Below are 26,040 nucleotides of genomic sequence, written 5' to 3'. Positions count from 1 at the left end.
CAATGGACCTTGGCGTGAACTGAACATGCTCATGGACATCTTGGATAGGACCAGACTTCAAGGACTGCTGGCATGGACTCAATGTCTTATGGACATTTTTTTGTGTTTTGTTGGTTATTTTGTGGTTTAAAAGAGCCCTGAAGTGTGGTGTTCAAGTCCTATCTCCTGTTCCCAAGCTCAAAGAAGTTGTGATGCGCCTTATGGCAGAAAATATGTGTATGGGACAAGCTCCATTCAGGCATGACCTATAGCACTGCTGGCCCTGTGATCAACATTAGTGAAGCAATAATATCTATTATATAAGGTATTTTTAAACAGAAAGACACAAAAAACATCATTTGTTGATCAAATGATGAAGATGTTGTGAGCAGAGGTTCACAGGAACCTAGCTGTATTCCCACCAGGAGCAGTGGCTCAGTAATTGTTACTGCAGTGTTCACGGCAACTTTACAGAACTACCAAATAACAAGAGTCAACCATATCTATTTCCTATTGCCACCTAACATTATAGATTAACGTTCTTGTTTAAAAGGCAAATGACTGAAAGGCAAAAATTTCCTTTTATTATTTTTTTATTGCCTTATATCTGAGGTTTACAAGAATGCTTGACATTCAGCAGAAACCTAGAAATATTTGAATGAATAATTAATAACAAGTAAAGGATGGATAAGCAATGCCTCAAAGACACTCAAATGGCTAAGAGTTACAGAAAATATTCAGCCTCACTAGTTACCATGGAAAGGTAACCAAAATCAGCCAAGGTTCTCCCTCCCCCGCCCAATGCTACTTTCTGGAGCTGATGAGGATTCAGCAAAACGACTCAAGTCATTATTAAAAGGCCAAAAATAAAAGTGCATATTCTTCGACCCAGCAATTCCACTCCCAGAAAATAAAACCTGGACCTGTGAAAATTTTTGTCAATAAGTATAATTAACAAGAACAAAACAGTACAAATCACTTCAAAATATAAATTGATGAAACAGTGGTAATACAATGTAACATTATGTAGCTATCCGAAAGGTGTCAAAAACTAAAGATGGAAAAAAATGCTCATTAAACATGAACACAGATCATTAACAAACAGGCACAACAGAAGCTTTTATTCCTTAAAAGTCTAAATGCATAAAAACATGAAAATGTCTGCAGTAGTTATTATCACTAAATGTTAAGATGAATACTCTGAAATCTTGGTGTTTTCTTGTGTTTTCCCAGTTTTTCCTTATAATAAACACGTGTCACTTTTGCAATCAGAAAAAAGGGAAGGGAGGGAGGTTTGGAAGTAAATTTGATGAATCAATTCTGAAGTTCTGAATCCCTAGCAAAGTATTCTTTCCCCAAGATGGCCACTCTTAAACCTTGGTAACTCTGCTACTAATTCAAATCAATACAGCAGGAGGTGCTGTTTGGGCACCCGGAGTTAAAAGGAAGCTACAGGTGGAACATGTGAGTTCTGCACCTCTTACTGCGGTAGTGACCACTCTACTCATTCCCAGCTCTACAACTTATTAGCTCAATGGCGTTTCCTTAACTGTCAAAGGTGGTTAAGAGTACTCTGCTCATAGGAACGTTGAGGTTTAAATGAATTAACATTTCATTTATAATAGAACCCAACATATGCAAGCCTTACATGTACTGGCTATTTCTGCCAAAGCATAACTATTAGATGGTGTGTTCCACTTTGGCTACAGAAATAAGTGTCTTAGGGGAGAAAGATGATACTTATAATCTCTTAGCACATCAACACAAACATACATTACTTTTTCCTTTTATAGATCATTTTTTGATCACAACATTATGCAACATTCTAGTTACAAGTTTCCTGCCATCTTAAGGACAGAAAGAGGAGACAAATTGTATGGAGGGGAAGTTTACATTCTATACCACTCTACTGGTACAAGAAACATGCTTAGGCTCTTATCTCAGACCACAGCACCACTAGCAAAAACAGTCACATGTTCACATACCATATACAGTCACTTTTGTATCAACTAGTGTTTTTCCTGAACCAACGAAACTAAAATTTGAAATGTAGAAATTCAGTGTACCCAACTGTACAAATTGCTAGAAACTATACACTACTTTTCATTTTTAACATTTTCAAATCCTCATTCACCTACAACCACAAAATGAAGCCAAAAAGGAGAACACATTCATCATCTTTTAAACTTATAAAATAGATCACAGGTTTCACAGGCATGCCGCTACTACTGCCAAGTCGCCTTGGTCATGTCCGACTCTGCAACCCCATGACTGTAGCCCGCCAGGCTCCTCTGTCCATGGGATTCTTCAGGTAAGAATACTGGAGAGGTAAAACCTTCAGTAGCTTACATTTTGTTCGTGACAAGGCCAGTGTGTCAAACATTACCTAGAAATACAGTACATTTTTCCAAGAGTAGTAATAAATATTAAACTAAAAAGAGCCAAAAGCACTCAACAATTCTCAAACAAATATTCATCAAAATGAGGTAAGTCTAATGCATCATTTGCCAAAGAATTAAATGCTGAAGCAGAAAAAAACTCATCAAAGATATCAGTCTTCATGGGACTTTCCGAGTTCAATGTTCTAATAGAGGCATTATTTGTGAGTGAATCTGGCTGAAGTTCACTCTGGTTTTTCTTGGTGGGGCTACAGTAATTATGCTCCTGCCTCAGATGTGTGTTGTGGGGAATACTGTTTAATCCATTGGGAACTGGTGCTGGGTTGAGACTATCTCCCATTTCTAAATATGTGAAGTCAGCCTCCCCGTTTTCTGAAAGCTCTGTTGAAACCACACTGGTCGGGGACAGTAATTCCGCTAGAATTTCTTCGTGCGTCTGACCGCCGTATGGGGAAACACCGGGAGCTGTGGCACACCCTGATTTATTATCGGCAATGTCAATTTGACGCTGCAGTTCTTGCAGCAAGCCTTCTATTGACTCACTGCCATTTGGAGACCCACATATGGGATACCTGTTCTGAAGGTTCACTTGGAAGTGTTCCGTTCTGGGGGGAAGACATCAGAGCAGCTAATTTCTTCTTTTTTGCCTTAAGTTTTTTAAGAAGTTTTAGACGGAGTTTATGAATCTGACCCTCAACTGTGTCTCCATGGTTTGGTGAAGAAACACCATTTTCATTTCCATGAGAATTGTGGTTGAGGTGAGCTCCACAGGAGGTGCTTTCACATCTCTTCAAAACTTCCAAATCACCAGTGCCATCAGCGCGGGGAGGGGAAGCTGTGCTGGCTGGTGACTGATGGCTTGGAGGAGAGTTACTCACCAGAGGCGGCTTGGCTGCCCTCCTGTGAGCTTTCCTGGAGGCCTGGCTGGCCTTTTGTCTTGAACCTTTAGTTTTAAAGCCACCAAAATTACTTGCCCCCTTAACTGAAGGCTGCAAATCAGTCACAGTGTTTCTGTTATGAGCTGAAACACAAGATGGCATAAAAGAAACACCCTTGCTTAATAAGCCTTTAACCCAACTTCCCACAAATGGTTTCTTCTGATTCTCTTTCAGAGGTGGATTCTGTAACGGCTTAGCTGTTACAGTTGGAGAAAATGCTGTGGTTTCTTTTTCCTTCCAATCAGATACCTGAGATGTAACATGCTGTTCTGGATTTAACTTCTCAGTTTCTGGTGCAAGAAATTGTTTCAATGAAGCATTCCTCTCTAGGGCAACTGTGCCCTCAGTGTCTACTGACTTTACTTGCTGTGTAAGGTCAGCAGCATGAGTATCATCCACAGGCTGAGTAACTACAGCATCTTCTGTAGTCACTTGTACAGATGGCATAGTTAACAGTTGGGATGAAAAGCTTAAATCCATAGACTGGTTGTGGGTAAACTTGTCCTCGGATGGGGCCACTAAAAAAGCTGTGAGTGGCTCCTCTGACTGCAAAGTGTTTGCTTCAACAACCCCTGTATTTTCTGCCACAGGTTTGTGTTCTAATAAAAAACCTTCAGAGTTGGACTGTACTTCTTCATGTGTCAAAGGTAAGATACTGCTGTCAACTGAACCTTTCAGATCTGGAAGGGAATGATGTCCAGGAGCTACAGCTTCATCCTGTGAGAGGGTATTAGGAACCATGGACACACCTGTGGGATGTGTTCCTGAGGACGGTTCAGCTAAGGCAGCTTTGCCTGCAGAACATGCTGCTGGAGACGCTTGCTTCTCATCGCCGAAAGTGTACTGGTCACTAGTCTTTTTAAGTGGATGGCAGGCAGATGCTTTATCTATCATCTGGGATATTTTTCTTTCCCAAATAACAATATGTATCTCCAAAGCAGGAACCTGAAATGTCTCATGCCTTTCAGAACACAGGCCTTTTAAGTCATCACATTCTAGCCAACTTCCTGGGGAATGGGGAGTGAAAGTGAAAGAGGTGAGACATTCGAACAGACGACTATCCTAGGTTAACTTTCTTTTGGCCTTTTTAACTGCTATTATTACTGAATACCTACCAAAAGAGAACTTGAAAACATGGACTTATCCTTATGTCACCATTTTTCTCTGCTGAATGTCAAGTCCTTGGATTTGGATAACAAAAGTTATGGACTAACACGCAGAAATGTGAAAAAATGAGGCAGTGTTTACTCTTTTCTAAAATGCTCATAAAAATCAAGACAGAAGTATCTTTAACTTCTGGAATTGAGAGTACAGTATTACCTAATATATCTATCAGAAAATAGATTAAGTTTTTCATATATATGAATTTTCAAGATAAATGAAGCTTGTTACCTCAAGTATCAACACTTAATTTGATTATTTTATTGGTGGGGGGGGCAGTTAGGAAAAAAATAAAAGCTTAGGTTTTTGGGTGTCTGCTCTTTAATTTCTGAGCTCCTGTTTTCTCATTTGTCAAGTAGGGATGAGATGATCAATGACAGGGAAAGACATTAAATACCCCCTCTAAAACACCAAAAAATCCCAAACAAAACTATCTGCTAAATAAGTTTATATCGATACAGTCTTATAAACAATCTGAACCCACTACTTCTTATCCTATACCCATTAAAACTTTGAGAATATTTTCTTTGCCTAGGTCAGTGGATCGCTACCACACACATATGTTAGAACCATCTGATTACTACTTGGGCTGAACCCTCAGAGACTGATTCACTGCTCTAGAGAAGAGCCAGGACATTTTTTATAAGCTAACCATACAATTTTTATATATTTGTCAAAGTTGGAAAACACCCTACCTCTTCTCTCCGAAGAGGATTTTTCATTCTGTAAAATGCAATTAGAAAACTAAAATTTTTTTTCAAAGTTTTTTTTAAGTTATTGAGAACTAATGTCCCCCTAAATTTTGAAGTAGGGTAAAACTTTAAGGTAATATCTATATTTATGAGTTTCCATTTGCAAAGTGCTTTATAAGCATATTGTGATATGTATCCAAACTACCCCCAGGAAGAACATTCAGTGAAAAACAGCAAACTATAAACCAACAGTAGTCTCTCACCTCAATCTCTGTTTAAAAAATCAATATGCATATGCATGTGTATACTCATAAACACGCTGATATAAACAAGGAAAGGCAGCCATGAGGAGTGTATTCTAAAGCAGGGTGATAAGGTAGAGGGTGGGGTTGTAACAGGCAAGGACGAGAAGAGAGAAAAGAATGTCAAGGCAACGTTTGTCTTAAAAGAACAACAAACTAGAGTTCAGTCCCTATGCCTATTATCATAAAAGAAAAATGTTAAAGCACTTACCATCAGCATCTAAAATCCATGTTATAAAATGATTATTTGCTTGGTACTGAATTACAGAGGTTACTTGATAAAGACAGCCTTCAGAATGAAATGAATAGCGCTGCAAGTCATTATGGGGTAAGCCTTCCACAAAGTGCAACATGAATACGAGAGAGACTCTGTAGGAAAGAAAGGCAAGAGAAGTCAAAAGAATGTGATGCCATGTGTCTAGCTGCACAAAAGACGGTCTGAGGCAAGTGAGTCACACGGAACACTTCCAAGGCCAACTGCACTGCTTTTTCTTGAGAACCTCCAGATGTGTGCCTTAATTAGAAATGGAGAACTCATTCGAAGACGTGTGTAACACTACACCCTTCTCAGAATGGTGTCACTGACAGTTGGAGGCCATCAAGCAGTAAAGCTCTAACACAGGCCATTAAACAAAACTTGCTCTGTAAGCCGCAACACCGCTTTGGCTTACAGAAGATCTCTTGAAAACTTCTTCACAGAATCAAAAGAAAAAATCTAGACCTTTGAGAATTTTCTTTGGCACCAAGTGCCCAAATTAACTGCTTTTTTGTTAGATGGGACAGGTAATATGAGAAACAAAATAACAAACCTAAGATATTCAAATAAACATTTTAAAAAATCGAATAAGCTGATATAATTTGGCCTATTTCTCTGTTTTCTCAGGAAGTAGACAGACCCATCAAGTTAAAATTCTACTTACAAAAAGTTTACTTCTAAGGAAGTAGAAAAGATAATATACTGATTTACTATAAATTTCAAAACATCTGTAATTTCAAAAATACATTACTACAGTAACATGACAAACCAGAGAACAGAACCCACAATAGGCCTTAAATAACTAAATTTAAGAGAACTTTCAGGATTTACAAAAAAATGTTGAATATCTCTTTCCCCAATATTTAAACAGATGTCAAAACTTACTTAGCTTATGAACATTTATTCAGCTGAAATAAACTTGAATCAGTGTCCAAAAATGTAGATTATCCAAACTGACAAGGGATAATTTGGGATAATTTGTAAATTATCCCTTGTCAATCTTTCTATTCGAGAATAATCCAGTCTTTATGTACCTATGAATAAAAAGTCCTGCAAAACTGTCTATGTCAATAAACTCTGTTTTTTGCCACATATTGATCTGCGATGACAAAAGTGGGGAGGAGAACTTAAAAATTTTGAAGCATTTGCGTGTTTAGAAAATTAATGGGCATTTAAAGAATTTGGAGAAAATTCACAATGCATATATAACAAAGCAAATGAAAACACAAGCAATCAATAACTCTAGGAAGAATAAAGAGCTATGAAAGAGATGAAACATAACCACATATACTCCTTGGCAGGAGAAGGAATATAAGTATACTAATAAAAAATGAAGTACTGATTTAACCAAAAAATGTAGTCATATTGGAAGAACAGGGAGAGGTTAAACACAGGTGGGGCCCAGGTGATGGTGAGAGCGCGCCAGCCCTCAATTATTTTAAAAGGAGAAGACTGTATAAAGGTGGCAAAGGTACACTGTACTGAAATGTCAAAGTGAATGCTACCTTAAAAGTTTAAAGCAGGTGCTTGGAGATGGACTAGGAGGGGCGCTGTTCTTTTCTCCTTTTAGGTCTTGGCACTAGTAGATTACCTGAGATTTTGTTACTTGTATGAAAGCAAACCTTTAGGAAAGGTTCTGAGAGATTTCTTGGCACATCCAAGGCCATCGGAAAAAGGGAGGAGAAGGTTAATGTCACTGGTTCTTTACTATATCAAATGAAACCTCAAAACATGTCCTTTATGTAGGGACAAAGTTACAGAGGAGGTACGTGTGTAAGCGTATTAACAAAAAGAGAGAAACTGCCTAATGTGGAATTGCTGCTGCTGCTGCTAAGTCACTTCAGTCGTGTCCGACTCTTTGCGACCCCAGAGACGGTGGCCTACCAGACTCCTCTGTCCCTGGGATTCTCCAGGCAAGAATACTGGAGTGGGTTGCCATTTCCCTCTCCAATGCATGAGAGTAAAAAGTGAAATTGAAGTCGTTCAGTCGTGTCTGACTCTTCGCGATTCCATGGACTACAGCCCACCAGGCTCCTCCGTCCAGGCAAGAGTACTGGAGTGGGGTGCCACTGCCTTCTCTGAACGTGGAACTGATCTGTGAGTTTTTACAGAGATGGGGCTTCTGATAACACTAAAAAAGAAAATTCTGATCAGTCCAACCACTGAGGAAAAACAGAAGGGTTGGTGATATACAATGAAGATACATCTGCTCAAGGGCAGCAGAAAGCTTACAGAAGGATGAAGAATTAGCACGCTGAAGTCTGGGACAAGATGGAAACTCAGACAGATGAGTCTATGGCTCATTTTGAATCATCTTAATTCTTGAAATCAGGTTAAGGAAATCCCAGAATTCTAATGACTCCAGGCACTTGATAGAGGTGAAGAAAATGGAAGTTTAATAAGCTTAAAAAGAGAGAGAAGACAAAGAAAAAAAGGAGAAGAGATAGTAGGTGTGGAGAAAGATAATTACCCTAAGTCAGCTCTGCAGTGGTGTGTCACTTGAACAGCTTACCAGAGCTCCTGACAGAGAGAAGCACTTTGGCAATTCATAAACCTATGTTAACTCAAACTTCTGAAAAGCAGGTTGCAGTCATCACTTTCAATACTACACACTGGAAAAAAAAAAAGTAAATCCACATTCACTTTGTTCTAAAAATAGTAAGGCAATTTAAACTCACTTTTCTAATACCATTTTTCTTATTTGTGACTTATTGTTGCAATTGTTACACGGACCAAAATGGGCAGCCTTGAGTGGGTGCCACTCAGGGATGACATTTGTAAAGGTGACCAGATTCTTCATATATCTATTAAAAAAAAAAAAAAAAGACATAATTTTGATTAAGTTAAATTCATTCATGTTACCTTAAATCAATGTCTAAAACAGAAGGCACTTTCCTTTATTTATTCATACTTTCCTATTCCTGCAAACCTATGTAAATGTTCTTTCCCAACCCTACCCTAGTAAAGTTCTCTGTAAGAACTCTCCATATTAATTATCTATAGTTTCTCAGCTATGAGGTGAAAATGTTAAAGGCAGGGTTTCTCAAGGGTAATACCGCTGCTATGTATTTTGCACTGGGTTATTCTTTGCTGGAGGGCACTGACCTGTGCACTGGAGGATGTTGGGCCTCATTCCTGGCCTCTCTATACACAAGAGGCCATAAGAGCCTCCAGCTGCAGCAACTAGCTATCTCCAGACACTGCCAAACATCCCCATGGGGCAGGAAAGAGCCCCGAGTGAAGGGCCACTGCTTTAAGGCTTTCAAATGTATTAAGAGTTCATCCTTACTCGAAAAATTCACCATCTGGCTATCTGTTACTAATAACCAAAAATGAAAAGGGGCACTTACAAAAACATATTCAGGAATAGCAACAACTTAATTATTTTGATACTTAAAATATAAGAATATCAGTTGTGAAAACATTAGGTTTCCACAGTTTATATGAGTTCTAAATTTTGCACTTAAGCCTGAATATTTGATAGCAATGGCATCTGCAAACATGATGTTTACAGATGCACAATAGAATTCAACTCGATTAACAGTATCTTTAAAAGAGCAATTATTTATTATCTAAGAGACACCACCCTTCTTTTATAAATAACTTAAATAACTTACGTGTGAGGTAAGCACAGGCTGTTACAAAGAGATCAATTCTCAGGGAAGCTAACATTTTAAAGGCAAAGACACATAAAGGTATCAACAAATGCACTGACTGTTATTTCTGCTATATTCTCAGTTTCCGAAGATAAATATTAAATAAAGGCTCCTATTTTTCATTAATAAAAGGGAGTTTGTCTCAGCAAATAAGCATTAATGCTCCACATGACATCTCACATTCCTTAGCATGTACTACATATAAGGCACTGAGCCAAACACTCATCTACCAAAACATCCCTGTGGCAGGTGCTCTTTTCATCCCCATTTTAGGGATAAGGCAAATGAGACACATCAGATGATAAACCCAACAGACATGAAATGAGTTCAGGGAGCCCAACTCCAAGGTTTTTAACTGCCTGCAGAAACTATCTTCTGAATCAAGTCAAAAGCTCTTACACTAGCACTAAAAACAGCAGCATACAAATGAATGAGTTTGCTGATATTCTTCCACCAGATTAAGTGAAAGTAAGTTTCAATGAAATGCCACTTCATTTTAAGCTTCCCCCCTCGAACTACTTTTACTTTTAGAGCAAAAAACTTTAACCGAAAAAAAAGAGAGGGGTTAAGTGATTGGATGATTCTTTCCCTTGAGCTCTCAAGAGTTTTTCTATACAGCTCCAAAATGCACTTTTCACTTTGTATTCAAAGCCAACAGATCAAAATAACTGCTAAGTCACTGGCCCTCTGTTATGTTTCCATGTTACTTCCCTAACTAACTGTCTGAATTTGGCCAGAATAAAGATGATTTCTGCTGAGTTCCTGGCACAGAGAATATGCTCAGTGAAAAGCTGTCAAACAACTGAGATACAGATTCTGGAAAAGCTATCATCAAGTTGACTGTCATCTTCAGGCATGTTTCTGTTATTTATATTATTTAAGACCCAGGTGGAGATTAGGCAGCATGTCTCAGCGAGCAGGAAAAGTCTGAGGGAACAGAAAACCTAAGCCTGAGTTGTTTCACTTACTAGTCTGTCACCTCAGGCATCAATTTAACCCCTTACAAGTTTCAGTTTCCATACATGTCAAACGAGGAGCAAGTCAGATAATTTATAAAACTCAATGCCAGAAGACCTAGAAACAGATGTTTGTTCTAATACTCACACAAAGTTACTTAAGTCCTAGGTATGAGTGAAATGCTGTCTTACTCTGTTCCCTGACAGACAGGGAAGCCTGGTGTGCTGCAGTCCACAGGGTCACAAAGAGTCGGATATGACTGAGTGACTGAACTGAACTCTGTTCTAGTCCTTTTGACTTAACTGATTAAAAAAAAAAAAAAAGCTTTCTCCTTCTACAGTTTGGATTTCCTAGAGCATTCTCTCACACTCAGCTCTCCTTGACTAATCCCTAAATACCTGAAAATAGTCTCAATTAAGATAATGAATATTTAAAGTAGTATTTTTTCATATACATTTATTCAATAACTTGGAGACTCCAAATTTTCTAGTTTACTAACAGATGAATTCAAGAAAAGAGGAAAGGATTTACCTCCATTATAACAGTATAAATGACCAACAGAACCAGCATGGTCATATCTTAACTGCCAGCCAGCCAGTGACTTTCTCATATGTGGACATAGCAAGGGTGTTGTGTCTGATAAATTTTCTCTCCCTGACTCCTCTTCCAAAACCTAATTTCTCTATTTTTTTTTTAATATGGTAGGTGTATGGAAGCAAAATAACTTTGCAGGTTCTTTCTTCTCCATGTTTCGTCCTGAGTACCAATCTCAGGGTCATGTACAACAATCGTGATCTCTCTAATCCTCACCTAGAGGCAGCAGGGAAGTAGAAAGCATGGCTGAGACAGTTCACGTGTAGAAGGATTCTGGTGGTGGCTGGTCTTTCATAGGACTAAGGGAAGGAATGGGAGAGCATAAGTTACCTCTAAGATCTGCTGCCAGACTCTGGGAGCCTAAAATCAAGTTTCCACAATGTTGAAAACAAGAAAACAAAAGCCCTAGTCTCTAATAGAGGAATAAACAAAACACATATGGTTTTGCAAAGAATTCTAAGAGATGTACTTACTCAGCAGGGAATCCAGGGGAAGTGAGGGAGGCAGGGGACTGTGCTACTTCACCATTAGTCCCCACTTCCCACTAAAGAACTTCTTAACAAAATCCCTTCTAGTAATCTATCAAACCATTTATTTATTATTATTATCGGTACTCTTTTAGTATGAAAAAGCAAGTAAATAATGCAGTTTCTGGGGCTCAACTGCTTCCTTTTAATCTTAGCGGTGGAGAAACTTTAATATACAAAAGGAAATTTTATCAAGGGTAAAGACAGCAATGCTACAAGTGGAAGCAAGTTTTCTTCATATTTCACTACTTGGAGACATTTTCAACAGAATGAATCCATTAAAGAAAATAGAAACACTAACCTGTTTTGATACTTGTGCCCACAGTGTGAACATTCAAAATTCCAAGAAAAAGAGTATGTGAAGAGCTGTTCAATGTGGGGTTCTATTTTTAAGAGCAGGGGAAATGCAAACACAGGGCTTTCCATATCACCTTGAAGAAGAAAAAGAAAAATTATTGCTCATAATGAACTGAAAAAAAATTACAAACTGTCATCTTTTCTCACTATATTCACAGTATGAATATATGGGAATACGTATATATGACAGAGTAAGTTATTCACAGTTGGGCAAGAGAAGTTTTCGAAGCACTTTCTAAAAATGTCCATCATTTTAATTAACACTATCTTTCATTTGTCTTGGTGACACTTATGAAAACACCTAGACAAAGATACAGAAGACTCATAGGGCCCCCTAGATAAGCTTTTCTTGGGGAAAAAAGAAATGCTCAGAACTGTGACAGTTCTAAAGCATCATAAAAACAAAGCAAAAATATATACATTTGTTTGGTACAGATGCTAAAAATAATATAACTGGAGAAACAGTGTAGGATAATACTTTCCGAGTTGGACAAAAGGCCAACTCTACTCTGACTCTCTTGTTCTACAGAGTGGTAAGGGCATGACGCACCAGGCTCAGAGGACCAGACTCCTCAGCCACTACTCTTCTTAATCTTTTAACAATTAAACTTCAACAACTTTAAAACTAAAGAACATCTGAATTTTGTTGTCATTAAAACAAAAGCTGAACTGTGGATTCTGTCTTCCAACTTGGAGAGCAGCACGTTAGGAGGAGGATTTGGATTCTCCTCACATTCATCCTCCAATTGCTTTCCCTCCTTTCTGTCCTCCGGGGAGCTTAGATGCTGCCGGACTGACTTGGCCCAAGGACTAATCCGAGCCCTGCCACTGCCTCCCCCCCAGGGACAGCCTCACTGCCGACATTCGCTTCTCCCCAGCCTGGACTACAGTCGTCTGGGACGTGGCGAGAAGAGCCATCCCAGATGCGCTGAAAGGCAGGACGGTGGGTCGTCCTGCCTCAGAGTCAGCGCTCTTAGGCATCACCCTATCAGTGTCAGTGGTCACCAAGGCTATTTTACAGTCCCACTGCTATTTTTGTAAAACAACAGAGATCCAAAACAAAATGCTTTTCATAAACAGAAAGAAATAACAAATTAATCTCCTAAAAATGACCATCATATGCATAGAGTGTGTAGTATAGCATGACTTTGTAATTAGTTATCAGCCTTTAAACACTTACTCTGTTGAAACTAATATCAAGTGAAAAAGTAAATAATTTATACTACATTATGACAACATAATCTTTAGCTCGAAAAAATACATAGTTCTCAACAAATCAAAATATCACAAAAGAGCTCAAAACACAATTGAATAAGTTGTATGATTACAGACCATTTTAGGTAATGTACATAGCTCCTAAAATGATCTTAATTATTTTTCATTTGATTATCAGTTTTAGCTTTCTAAAGCATCCTTCTAGAGAAACATAAATACCAAAGCTTATTTCTAATTTTGATAACCTCCTGTCTAAATTAAGTGGTTTCTCTATCTCTACTGCCTTAAGCCCAACTCCAGCTCAACTATAGATCTTCCTCAACTCACAACAGGGTTATCTTCCAATAAACCTATACATTTTTAAGTGGAAAACATTATTAAGTTGAAAAGGCATTTAATCCTCCTAACCTACCAAATATCAAAGCTTAGCCCAACCTACCTTCAATGTGCTCAAAACACTTAACATTAGACTACCGTTGGGCAAAATCACTGAATACAGTATCTATTTTATAATAAAGTACTGGATATCTCATGTATTTTATTGAACACTATACTGCACGTGAAAAGCAGGATGCTGGTCTGGATCCAGAATGCTTGTAAGCATATCGGTTGTTTACCCTTGTGATCGCATGGCTGGCTGGGAGCTGCAGCTCACTCCCACTGTCTAGCATTGCAAGTGAGTATCATAGGGCTTATCACTAGTCTAGGAAAAGATCATAATTCAAAACTCAAAGCACAGTTTCTACTGACTGCATTTCTCTCTTTAACACCATTGTAAACTGAAAAAAAATCAAAAGTCAGACCACCGAAAGATGGAGGCCATCTATACCTAGTTTGCATATTTCCCTGAAGTATCTTGTTCATCAGGATGCAAACTTTTCAGTGACTCCTTGCTGTCTAGCTATTCAGGTTTTCTCTTCTGTTACTGGCTCATTAATGTGTCTGGCCACTTTTCTATCAGGTTTTTTCTTTTTTTTTTTTAAACTGATGTACAAGAATTCTTCATAAGATATCCTGGATATTATTTCTTTGTGCTATCTTTACACAGAGGTTTTAAACTTTGATGTAACTGTAGTCACCAATCTCTAGTAAAGTAGTGACCTATATTTTCTTCCAAAGTTTTACAACTCTGCTTTTCATGTTTAGGTCTTTAAATATGTGAATACTGGAAGTTTTCTAATTATGCTGTGAAGAAGGGCTCTAATCCCACCCACACCTTCTCCACCCAATCAGGAACCAACCATCACCGTTAGGAAGAAACTAAATGGGGGTGGGGTGGGGGGCGGGCGGGTTTGGATCTGGACTTTCTATTCTGTTCTATTGGTCTGTCTATCCTGACACTGGTACACAACACTCAAAGACTAATTTACTTTCTACACTTACATAAATAAGTAGACACCCTAAAATACTGGCTTTTTCCTTCAAAAACAGAAAACATATATACAATGAAGGAAAAGAAGTATCAAATTGAAGATAGCAGTTACCTTTGTGGTGAGGTAAGGAATAATTGGGAAAGAGCACAAAAAGGGTATTAGTTGTAATATTTCTTAAACTGTGAGGAGGGAGAGCAGAGAGGATAGCTTACAATGTGTTTTTTTTAAAAAACAGTAATGAAAATGATGAAGTGTCTGGCTGATCTTAAAAATGCAACCAACATTCCAAGCCAGTATGGGTTCTACTTCTCTTTCTTTAGTGGTTTAGAATACATGTTAATATTCACAATGAGGACACACACACTGTAAGATTCCCATGTGCTCCCAGAAGCAAACGTTTGTTTCATCAGTAAGACCTTAAGCACTAACATAGCCCCTCTCACTGCTGAGTAGTGCAGACACAATGGGAGGATGCCTCTGTACCGGAAGAGCTACATGCCTGCCCAACTGCTATGAGTGCACAGCTTTAAGACATCCCTTCTCTGTTATACAGAAATCCACATCCAAGGCAGCAGTAGACCAAGACACAATCTTCTAAATATTTATAATGAGCAGGGATACGCAGGGTGGTGATTCAGACTGGGGAAGAAACCACTCTTTAAAATTCAACTGGGAACTGGAGTAGGGAACCTGAATAAAACATCTCAGGTCACTCTAGGGGGGAACTGATAGCCGCAAAATGCAACACGGGAGCCCCTCAGTCTACACTCTGGTGATCTTATGGACAAGACTCCTCTGGGATGAGTCCCCACTCAACAGATGAGTGGCTGGAGTAGTCTACTGGGGGAAAGGACAGGGGAAGCAGCCAATGGTTTAACGCCTGAGTGCTGACCTGGCTCTGAGAACTGTATCCACTCTGAAGGCATGGAACACACGTGTGCATATTTATATAAAACAACTCCATCCTTGAATGATTTAACCAGTGATACGTTTCTACCCAGATTCTCCCTTCCAAGAATCTGATCATCCCAAGTAATAAAACAGTGTTGTATTTCCTTATGATGTAAGTATGTCTTTACAGCAGATGAGTAATACAGTTAAATTCCACAAATTACTTACCTAATGTACATCTAAGCTGAGGTTGAAGTCTAATAAAAATTTCATCTCTGACCTCATTCAGACAGGTCTCTATCTCTGCAAATATTTCTGAAGGAAGCTTTTTACAATCTCCATCTAAAATAAAATATAGAACATTACTGATTTCTCATCAATCTGTATCTTTCTATAGACAACACATTATCAAAAATGAAAATTTATCAGTCAACAAATTTTTCAGAGACAAAATGGAAAACTACAAAATTCCTTAATTCTTCTTCTCTTTGTAGTATATCATGTGTGTAAATGCTTAGTCAACTCACTTGTGTCTGACTCTTTGTGACCCCATGGACTGCAGCCCACCAGGGGGTGTCCACGGGATTCTCTAGGCAAGAAAACTGGAGTGGGTAGCCAATTCCTTCTCCAGAGGATCTTTCCGACTGAGGGATCGAACCCAAGGTCTCCTGCATTGCAGGCAGATGCTTTACCATCTGAGCCACCAGGGAAGTCCCATAGTATACCATACATTCCCTCAGTCTTTTTTAACAGCACAATATCGTTAGTACTGACTGACTGGCTCAACATCACTCTACCCAAGTAAAATCTCAGTGAAAAGTTTTTCTCACTCAAATAATCACAGGCCTAGCTAAAGAGCTACACGTTAATGTTCTGCCCATCTCTAAAACATCTGAGGCCATTTCTTTCAATGCAATTGTTCCTTACGCTAAGACAACTTCTAATCAGTTAATCTTCTCTGTATAACTTCTACTGAACTTAACTAGATCACAGAACAGATAAATTTATAAGGAGTGTTAATATTATTATTACTTCCCAAACAAACATTTGGTATGTTTCCCTCCTTCTACATCTTTTTTTGGGGGAGGGGAAGGAAGGAGGGCATGAGGGGTCTTCACTGACATCATCGCATTTTGTACAATTCCACATTCTGCTTTCTTTAACACAAATGTGCTTCAATAAAAACTTTGCAGGCTAGTTATAACACTCCAACTGAACCATAGTTTTATTGGCCATTCCCTATTGCTGGACATTTAAGATTTTTTTTTTTTTTTTTTACTATTATAAATACTATTATCATGAACATCTTTGGACACATACCTGTCCATGTTTTTGACATTCTTTAGGGCAAAGTCCTCAAAATTACTGACAGAAAACTAAGATTAACAAAATTATTTTGAGTAAAAGTCTCCATATGCACCTGACTCTAATTACTCTTAGGCTACTAGATCTTTTCACTTCAATCTCTTACAAGTAAATAATTCATATAGCCTGGTCACACACTGCTTGTGTGTTTCACTCCAGATGAGAACATCTGGAGTATCCTATAATATGAAGTGAGCACTGACTAGAATTTTTGGTATCTGATCACACTGGAAAAAAAGAGAAAACTTACAATCAACAATAATGCAGCTGGAACAAATGTAATTACAACTATATTATAAAAACAACAATTATCTTATAAAAAATGAATAAAATACTGAATAACCAAAGTCAAACTGCATAAAAGTAAGGATTCTCCCCTACCAGATACCAAGACCCAAAAGGCCGTAATAATTAAAACAGCCTGGCACTGGTACAGCAATAGGAAAATATTCAAGGATGGGGCAACAATGTATAAGATTTATATAAAAGATTGCAAGATCAAAGTCAAGCTGAGTAAAGATGAGGCTAGCAAGACCTAAAAAGCCCTAATAATTAACATAGTGTGGTGCTGGTGCAGAGACAAAGTAACTAAGAGGCTAAAACTGCGTGCTAAGGAACTGCTTACACAGACTGTAATATGACAAAGCGGGCATAGCAGGTCACTTGAGGAAAAAGGTGGAGCTAGAAAAAACAGGCTATGCAATGGGAAAAAAATGAACCCTTACCACACACCATACCTAATTACCTCCCACTGAATTAAGAATTTCAAAGTAAAAAGCAAAGCTCTGTGACTTTTTCAGTGAAAACACAGGTGAATGACTTTCTCATCTTGGATAAAGGAAACATTTCTTTTTAAAACCACACACATTACTAGCTACAAAAAGAAAGATGAACAATTTCTGTACATCAAAAGACATCTTTAAAAAAGCAAAAGCACAAGATACAAACTGGGAGATGTAGCAAGCTATCTGACATAAATAAATATAGCAACAAGGACATATAAAAGTTCCAATCAATAAGCACATGACAACAGAACAAAGAGGTATAAGACACAAACAGGCTTCACAGAGAGAACAGAGGGTCAATCTATATAGGAAGAGCTGTTCAACCTTCCTAAAATTGGGGAAAAGCAAATCAGGACCATTTTATATCATTCAAATAGCAAAAATCTCCAAGTCTGAAAAGAGCCAAGGGAGGAAATATGGATGAGGAAGATCTCATCTACACTGCTAATGGGAGTATACACTGGCACAACCACTCTGGAAAACCATTAGCTTTTATCCAGTCTGTGTGAACTCAGAGTCTATCCTGAGATAGATCCAAGGGAAACTCTCGGGCCCCGAGAGATTGGCCTAAAAACAGTCACAGCAGCAGTATTTATGATGGCAAGAATCAACCCAATGAGAGATGAATAAATGCACTGCTATATTTACAAACTGGTATTCTAGCAAACTGGAAATATTACATAGCAATTAAAATTGGTGAGCCACAGATACAAGCAGCTTTACAGATAAATCTTTATAGAAAAAAAGGTCCCAGAAAAAATATACTGTGTATCTTTTTTAATAAAGTTCAAAACATTAAATTTGGCAATACCTTACTTAGCCATATATATGTAGGAAGAATTATTTAAAAAGAAGAGATGATAAAATACATTTTAGGATAATGATTACCTTCGGGGGGAGGAGAGGATGGCATGGGGAGGGACACATAGGTACATGTAAATCACTGCAAATGTTTTATCTTGGGTTGGAGGTGGTTCCTGGGTATCCTATTTTATAAAAAAATAAAAATATATCCCTGTGAAGTGATTTTTGGAGAGTTGTGGGATTATGGGTGGTCTATTTACTTGCTTTATTCCACTTTACAGCAACTCAAAAACTCACAAAAGTTTTACTTTGATGGGACTGTATGTTGACCATTGACCAAAAGATAAGATATAGCCACAGACTCTTTACTGATTTTTTTTGTGTGTGTGTGAAAAAGACTGCCTTTTGGGCAGTCATAACACAACTGATATTATCTCAAGCTTCATGATATGGTCCCTTTGGTCCCTGCTCCAAGGTCTCTACACAGAACAATGGGTATTAATGGCATCTTTTTCACGTGCTATGAGCCAAGTTCAACATTAGTCTCTCTAAAAATTAAAGAGAAATAAAATGTGATTACTAACCTTTAACTCCATCCAGCTGACTGGTGTGCAGAAGCATATTGGCTTGATTATACCTGGTAAACAACCGCCCGAACATGGACTCCTCTTTAGAGCACAGGTCAGTCACAGCGCTTTTCAGCCCTTCCAAGTGCACCAGTGCTGACAAGATACAGTCTAACCAACACAGAGCATGTGCATTTTCCCACTGGACACATGAGGTCTGGCAAAACGAGGTATGTTTGCTCTCCAGTGGCTTTTCCAGTTCAGATGCACATCTTTCATTTTGAGGGTGAGTCCCTTCAGTTCCAGAAACATCAACCACGGTAGCATCTTCCTCAGGAGCCACGTCAACAGCATCAGCTTCCAAAGCCTCATTCTGCTCCCAGGAATCAGCTGTCCTAACTGGATTCTGTTGTCCACTGTACAGTGAACCAGGTAAGCCTGGTGAGGTTCCATCATGTTCTCCTCCATTATGGTTATTGTTCAAAACTTGTCCACTATCAATGTCTTGATGATTTTTAGTCTTTTTGGAAACTGCTAAAAGAGGTGACTCTTCACAGTTGGCTTCCAAGATCTTTCTTTTTTGAGGCTTATTTGGAGTGTGACAATTTTCCAAACCAGGAGAAATTAAGTTATTAAGTGATTTAGAGCCCAAAGGATAGATGCACTAGAAAGGAAAAATAAAAATTCAAATAAGCTCAAGCTTTACTTTACCATTCCTATGTCATGAAAAATATGTATAAAATGTTAGCATTAATTTGATATGAGAGGGTATATGATATTATCAATCTAAATTTGAAGGAACAAGGATAAACAACTAATCAAAAATTTAGTCCTCAAAAGAGTAATTTTTTCCTAGTTAATTTGAATAGTTAAGGGTTTAATCTAAACTACACCAGAGTAAGTTTACAAGGAAAACATACATATTTTTGCTTTAACAAAGAATCCAATGTTGAATGAACTAAAAGTTCTAAAATTTTATGATTGAGTGTACTATTCTTTTGGGGATAGGCATACTGCGTGGAGAAGGAAATGGCAACCCACTCCAATAGTCTCGCCTGGAGGATCCTATGGACGGAGGAGCCTGGTAGTCTACAGTCCACGGGGTCACAGAGTCGGACACGACTGAGCGACTTCACTTTCACTTTATAATGCGTGGCATTAAAAACTAGAAAAATAGTTTCAACGTAAAAAGTTGCAAAGAGTAATGACTGTTTCATAGTTTTGAAACTGAGTGTTAACCCAAGAACACATCAGTGGATCAACTTTACAACCACACTGGTTCTCAAAATCAAACTGGCTGAATTTTAATGACTTCACTATGCATGAACACAATTACAGCCAAATAGCAAAAGGTGTAAACAAATCACTAAAATAACCAACGAATTTTCCCTAAGCTTGAACACTAGCAAAACATTTTATAAGATAGATGCAAGAAATCTACATCCTGTATGCCTTCACTTAAAACATGCCTTCTTCTATACATGTATGGTAGACAGCCACCTCAGTGGCCTCTAGTGAACTAAAGAACTCTATCTCCAGGAAGTCGGGCCCTAGAGTCAGCCCCCTGCCACAGCCTCGGGCTTGGCCATGTGACTAGCTGTGATGGGACATGAACAACCAGGATGCACATGGAGGCCTGATGCACTAGATGACTGGACTTGTCCTCTCGCAGCCCTCTTTCTGGAAAACACTTTCTTAGTTTCAGTTATTGCACTGTAAGGATCCCAATTAGCCTTATGGAGTCTCGTGGAAAAAAAGTGAGATCCTGGCTGACTACCTGAGTTGAGCTCCCAGTTGGGAGCTGGCATCCAAAGCCTGCCACACTGACTAAATTTAGCTGTACCAGCCAACAAAATGGTAAGTGTAAGAACTGCCTTGACAACCCACAGAGTCATGAGTGAAGTTGCTAAATCACTTTGTCACTAAGTTTTGAGATGGTTCATTTTATAGCAACAACTAACTGAAATGCACTAAGAAAGAAAGAAAGAAAGATGTCCGACTCTTATGATCCCATGAACTGTAGCCTGCCAGGTTCCTCTGTTCATGGGATTCTCCAGGCAAGAATACTGGAGTGGATTGACATTTCCTTCTCCAGGGAAACTTCCTGACCCAGGAATTGAACCCAGGGCTCCCGCACTGCAGGTAGATGCTTTACTGACTGAGCTATGGGGGAAGCCTGAAATGCACTAAATCCTCCATTTTAAAATTAAGCATCTTCTATACAAGTTAACACTATATTCCTAATATTGTACTTATTTAGAAATTCTTTAGTTTAACAGGACAAGTTCATTTTTCCATTACTAACTAGTTGTGTAGTCACTATTAACTAACAACTTGATCCTCAACTTTTATACCCTGAGATCACTTCCCTAATCCTACCACATGTCAGACGACATAGAACACTTTAAAATCAATAGTGGTAATTTTGTATTCAAAAAGTTGTCCAAAGAAATTGAAAGCAAGACCCTGAAGAGATATTTGCACACCCATACTCACTATAGCATTATTCACAATAGCCAAGAAGTAGAAGCAAACCAAATGTCCATGTACAAACAAGTGGATAAAGAAATTGCGGTATATACATATTAACACAATAGAATGTTATGCAACCTTAAAAAAGGGAACTCCTTTCATATGGTACAATATGGATAAACTTTGAGGTCATTACACTACGCAAAATCACAAAAAGACAAATACTATATGATTCCACTTATATGAGGTACCTAGAGATAGTCACACTCATAGACAAATTAGAATGGCAGTTACCAGGGCTAAGGGGAGAAGTTGTTATTCAATGGTTACAGAATTTCAGTTTTGCAAGATGAAGAAGTTCTAGAGTTCTTAAGTACATAATATTTAGAGGTTAATAACTTTCTCAGTGAGTCCCAAAGTTAATAAACCAACAGATGAGAGTGACAACATCTAAAGGACCCTCACAAGGTTTAAAAAAAAAAAATCTTGAAATATATTCCCTCCTCTAACAAGTCTAACATCTTCATGTAATAACTCAGGAAACTGAGTGGAAAAATAACAGAGAATATTTAAAATTGCATACCAGCCAGATTTAGAGACTTTGATTATCTATATCTTAAAATACAGTCTAAAAACTACAAAATGAGCACAAATTTAAACAGTGATGAAAAAAGCAAAACGCTAAAACTTTGATACCATCTAAGATTAATACTTTACCTGCAGATCCTCACACAAAAAGACAGATTCTTGAAAACTAATTCGGTAAGTCTTTAAGGCTTTTAACTTTCCCTTCGCCCTACAAGCAGGGCAATACTCATCTGACAAAACTTTAGCTGAATCATAATTCTAAAAGAGAAATAAAGTAAATTAAAAGAGATACTCACAGATTTTATCAAATTACAAAAAGTAAAATGGAAAAGTAACCAGAAAATTTTTTTTATAATTTCCACCTAGAAGCATCCTGGCAAGATATCTTAAAAGACAGCAAATAAAAGAAATGCATACAGGCTTTAATACAGCTATTATTCCAAAAAGAATATATTCTAGTTTTAAATATTAAATTAGGTGTTAAGAATAGCATTAGTTTTATTTGCAAGAAAAAAAGTAACATCAGTTACCACCGAAAATAAGTTCAACATTTTCAAACAGTAAACCATAAGATCTATGTTTTTTTTCTACTTTCACATATCAATGAAACAGAGAGGTAAACAGAAAACAGTCTTTCGCCATTACTGTAAGATTTCCGTGGAAGATACACATTTTTTAGAAATTAATTGGTAAAATTAAAACCAAATTTAAGTCTCAAAAACAGGAGGGAAAAAAACCAACTTTGCACTGAGGCAAAAAATAAGTGCACTAACTTTTCCCAAGTACCCCACCATGTGGAGTGAAGATTTCCCTATATCAGCCCCTGGTCCAATCACTGGCAAACCATTTCCACTCTTCAGGGAATCCGTCATTCCGAGTCATTGGCTAATTTATGTCCCTTGAAACATGTCAATAGCACTAAGGATTTCTCAATGAACCCTGGAAAAAAAAAAGTCAATAGACAATTAAACAAATCCTATTTACTTTGAAAAAGAGCTATGCTATCTTAAAAGATGGATACACATTAAGTATATTTTGAGAACTCTATATCCTAGGTTAAACAGATTCTAAAATTGTTATTTTGAAGTGAAAGCAAAATACCTAAATTTATTTATAAATCTAGCAAATTTGTGGGAAGAGGGCATAAACCAGCCATAGGACCAGTCTTCATAGTAGACTCATTGAAAAGCAAACTTGTCAAAACTTGTAATAGTTAGCTATTATTTAACTTTATCGATCAGAGTTTGAAAACCTAAGTTTTCAGTCTATATACAATTTAAAACAAATATATATATAAACATTATATTAAGAAAGTACTTAAAACCCAGATACATTGTGCTATTACCTGATAAGGACAAAAGAACCCCCTACATTCCTATTGCTTTCAGCTAACAAGAATACATCACCATCAGAGAACAGTGCCACTTCTTAAAAGCTGACAATAATGTACTTTATTTTACATTAAATAATTTGTAACAGAACAAAAATATAAACACTGTCATAGTACAAATTACACATGTAATTTGCGTTTTTTGAGTGTAGTCCCCTGGAGTAGAATCCCATTCAGTCAAGTCAAAATTATGAGACTGGAGCTCAGTGTAAGGGAAAGTAATTGTTAACAATAGTTTAGATTTAAAATACAAGGAAAACTAGATAAAGGAGAACTCTGAGCAGAGTGAATCACCACTTCACAGGGATGTTGTAGAACACTTTCAAAAAAAAAGTTTCTCCAAAATCTAAGAATCCATGATTCTATGACAACCACCTCCTGGGAAACTGGGGCTCACAGATTCACTTTAGAAACTAGTTATGCTATTCTGTTTCAGAGGAATATACTTTACACAGCTTTCGAGCCAAGGAATAATTCCAAAAATAAAAATGCTCTTTAGAAACGCATCCGTGGATCTCAAGTTGCTATTCCTAAAGAAACATCCATAATAAGCAGGGCTCCTCAACCACAAGATTATAGACATCATAGACCAGATCAATTTGTTGTGGAGGCTGTCCTGTGGGTTAAGGGGATGTTCAGCATTATCACTGAACTCTAACTGCTAGATGCCAACAACAGCCACCCCTCAGTTGTGACCATGTTTCCAGATGTTGCCAAATGTCTGTCAAATGTTGCCAACCAGGGGGGTGGGGTGGGGGTAGGGGGTCAAATTCAGGCCACTGAGTATCACTATCAAAAGGGTGAAAAAACAAGCTTGGTGCTTTATCCTTTTAAGCTCCTCAGGGACAACACCAATTTGTTAACTCTGGCTGTTTCTGTTTATAACCTACTCACAGAAGAGAACTATACAGAAGAGTCAAACTTCTAGGATTCAAGAGTGGCTAAAAGCACGGGCTTTAGGTGCAAAACTGTATTTGGAAAATTAGGTGATTCTAAGAATTAAATGCAATGCGTGTAATGTTTAGTAATGTTTAGCACCTGACACACAGCAAATTTTTACTACTATTTAGTACTATTTTATACATTATGCAGAAAATAGGCAGCATAGCTTGGATCATTCTGTAGTATTCTCAAAAAAAAGACTGGTAAGCCACGTATCCGGAACAAATCTTTCTTGTTGAAAATTTCCATCTGCCTGAGGGATTAAGAAAACTATTCCGGCTAGTTCTCTCTTTACTAAAGTAAAACGCGGTAAGAATTCAAATTTGCTCTCCTGATCCTATCACCCAATAATTTCAATGGAAAAACAGGTAGGTTGGTGGTTGAAATCCTGAATATGCAGAAGCCCCAAAAGAAAATTCATTAAAATAAATAAATAAATAAATAAATAAATAAATAAATAAATAAATAAATAAATAAATGTACCAGAGAGAGGCTATTCAAGTCTTTCAAATACAACGTACTTGGTCCTAGACAGGAAACCCTGGCGTAGTTCTTACAACTTAATTTGTCCCTGAACGACTGCCCTCATTGTCCTCCCTTCAAAAAACCACCTGCTCCTGCTCTTTTTGCTTGTATTTCTCCTAGATTTGGCACCTCAATGCTTACAAACACACATACTACAAAATCTGAGTGGTTCTCTAGTCAAAGTAATCAAATTCTGAGGACAGTTCTTTGGAAGCATCTCAACCCCCACCTCTGTCTTCATCTCCATCTCCACTCCCTATCACTGCCAAAGTGATGCTTTTATTAAAGAAAAAGAAGTCGGAGTCTGTCGCTGCTCAGCTTAAAATCAAGTAATGACTCCAGTCTAATTACAGTAAAGTCCAAACAGCTCCGTGCGTGCGTGTTCAGTCGTTCAGTGTTACCTGAGGGCAATGCTAAGACCTAAATACCACCGCACTATGAGACCACTGGCTTTCCAGTCTTTCCGTCTACTCCATTTCACCCTCCGCATTTTTTTTCTGGGCCGCACCACATCCCCCCCGCCACCGTTTTCATTACTTCTGTGAGCCACTGCCGCTCCAGAAGCCCAAATGTCAAGTATTAACCCAGCACGGACCCAGTTACAGCAAATAAGCGTCAAGTTGGCCCTGGGGCTAGCGAAAGCAGCAATTAAGCTGAAATCACAGCCCAGCGCAAAATGGGGAAACCTAGAGAGCCAACTACTCGAAGAAGGCCTTACACCCGTTTAAGCTTTCCCTCCAAGGAAGCGGGCTCGGCACGCGAGCTTTGACAGGCCACAACAGACTTGAAGCTGAGAGCTGGGGCTGGCTTTCGGCGCCCAGCCCTGTCTGGTACCCAAGCCAGCCGTCCTGAATCACAGACCAGAAAACGTCAGTTTCAAAACCCAACCTTGGAAACCCGAGAAGGTGCAGTGTTCCGTTAATTCACGCTCCTTATGAAGGAGGGGGGGGGGGTGAGGGGGAACCTCTGGTTTCTCTTCAGCATTTACCTCTCTGAGTCCCAGCGAATGAATCTGTGACTCTATTCTGATACCTTACTCACCAAGCCTTTCCCCCTCCCAGCCTAGCCCCTCCTTTCAACCAGCGGAGTACCCTCACAGATCACCCCAGCTCCGTCCCCTTTTCCTATTTCAGAAGCTGAAGGAAGCTACTCCGTCTTCTCTCTTACCTGCCGCCGGCCCGGCCTTTCCTCGCGTCCGGGTCGCTCAGAACTCCCGTTCGAACTGGAGCTCCCACGCCAGAGCGCGACGTTCAACTCACGTTCTCCTCGGCCCGCTCCTCCCCCCGAGCCCCTCCGCTAGGAAAGC

The 26,040-nt window shown here is 38.4% G+C and overlaps 1 protein-coding gene across 1 annotated transcript; it reads right to left on the bottom strand.

The window, feature by feature from the left end:
- Positions 1-554: 554 nt before the first annotated feature.
- Positions 555-26,019, bottom strand: USPL1 (ubiquitin specific peptidase like 1). Its single transcript, XM_070471749.1, is given in 9 exon segments — positions 555-2,946; positions 2,948-4,323; positions 5,683-5,840; positions 8,406-8,531; positions 11,763-11,892; positions 15,526-15,639; positions 18,836-19,481; positions 22,007-22,135; positions 25,902-26,019. Coding segments are annotated over 7 exon segments (2,496 nt in total). The 5' UTR covers positions 18,912-19,481; positions 22,007-22,135; positions 25,902-26,019; the 3' UTR covers positions 555-2,430.
- Between the last annotated feature and the right edge of the window lie 21 nt (positions 26,020-26,040).

The sequence above is a fragment of the Odocoileus virginianus genome, chromosome 8 (assembly GCF_023699985.2).
Source record: "Odocoileus virginianus isolate 20LAN1187 ecotype Illinois chromosome 8, Ovbor_1.2, whole genome shotgun sequence".
In the NCBI taxonomy this organism is placed as follows: domain Eukaryota; kingdom Metazoa; phylum Chordata; class Mammalia; order Artiodactyla; family Cervidae; genus Odocoileus; species Odocoileus virginianus.
The sequence above is the reverse complement of the archived record's forward strand: the minus strand, read 5'-3'. Positions and strand labels throughout refer to the sequence as shown.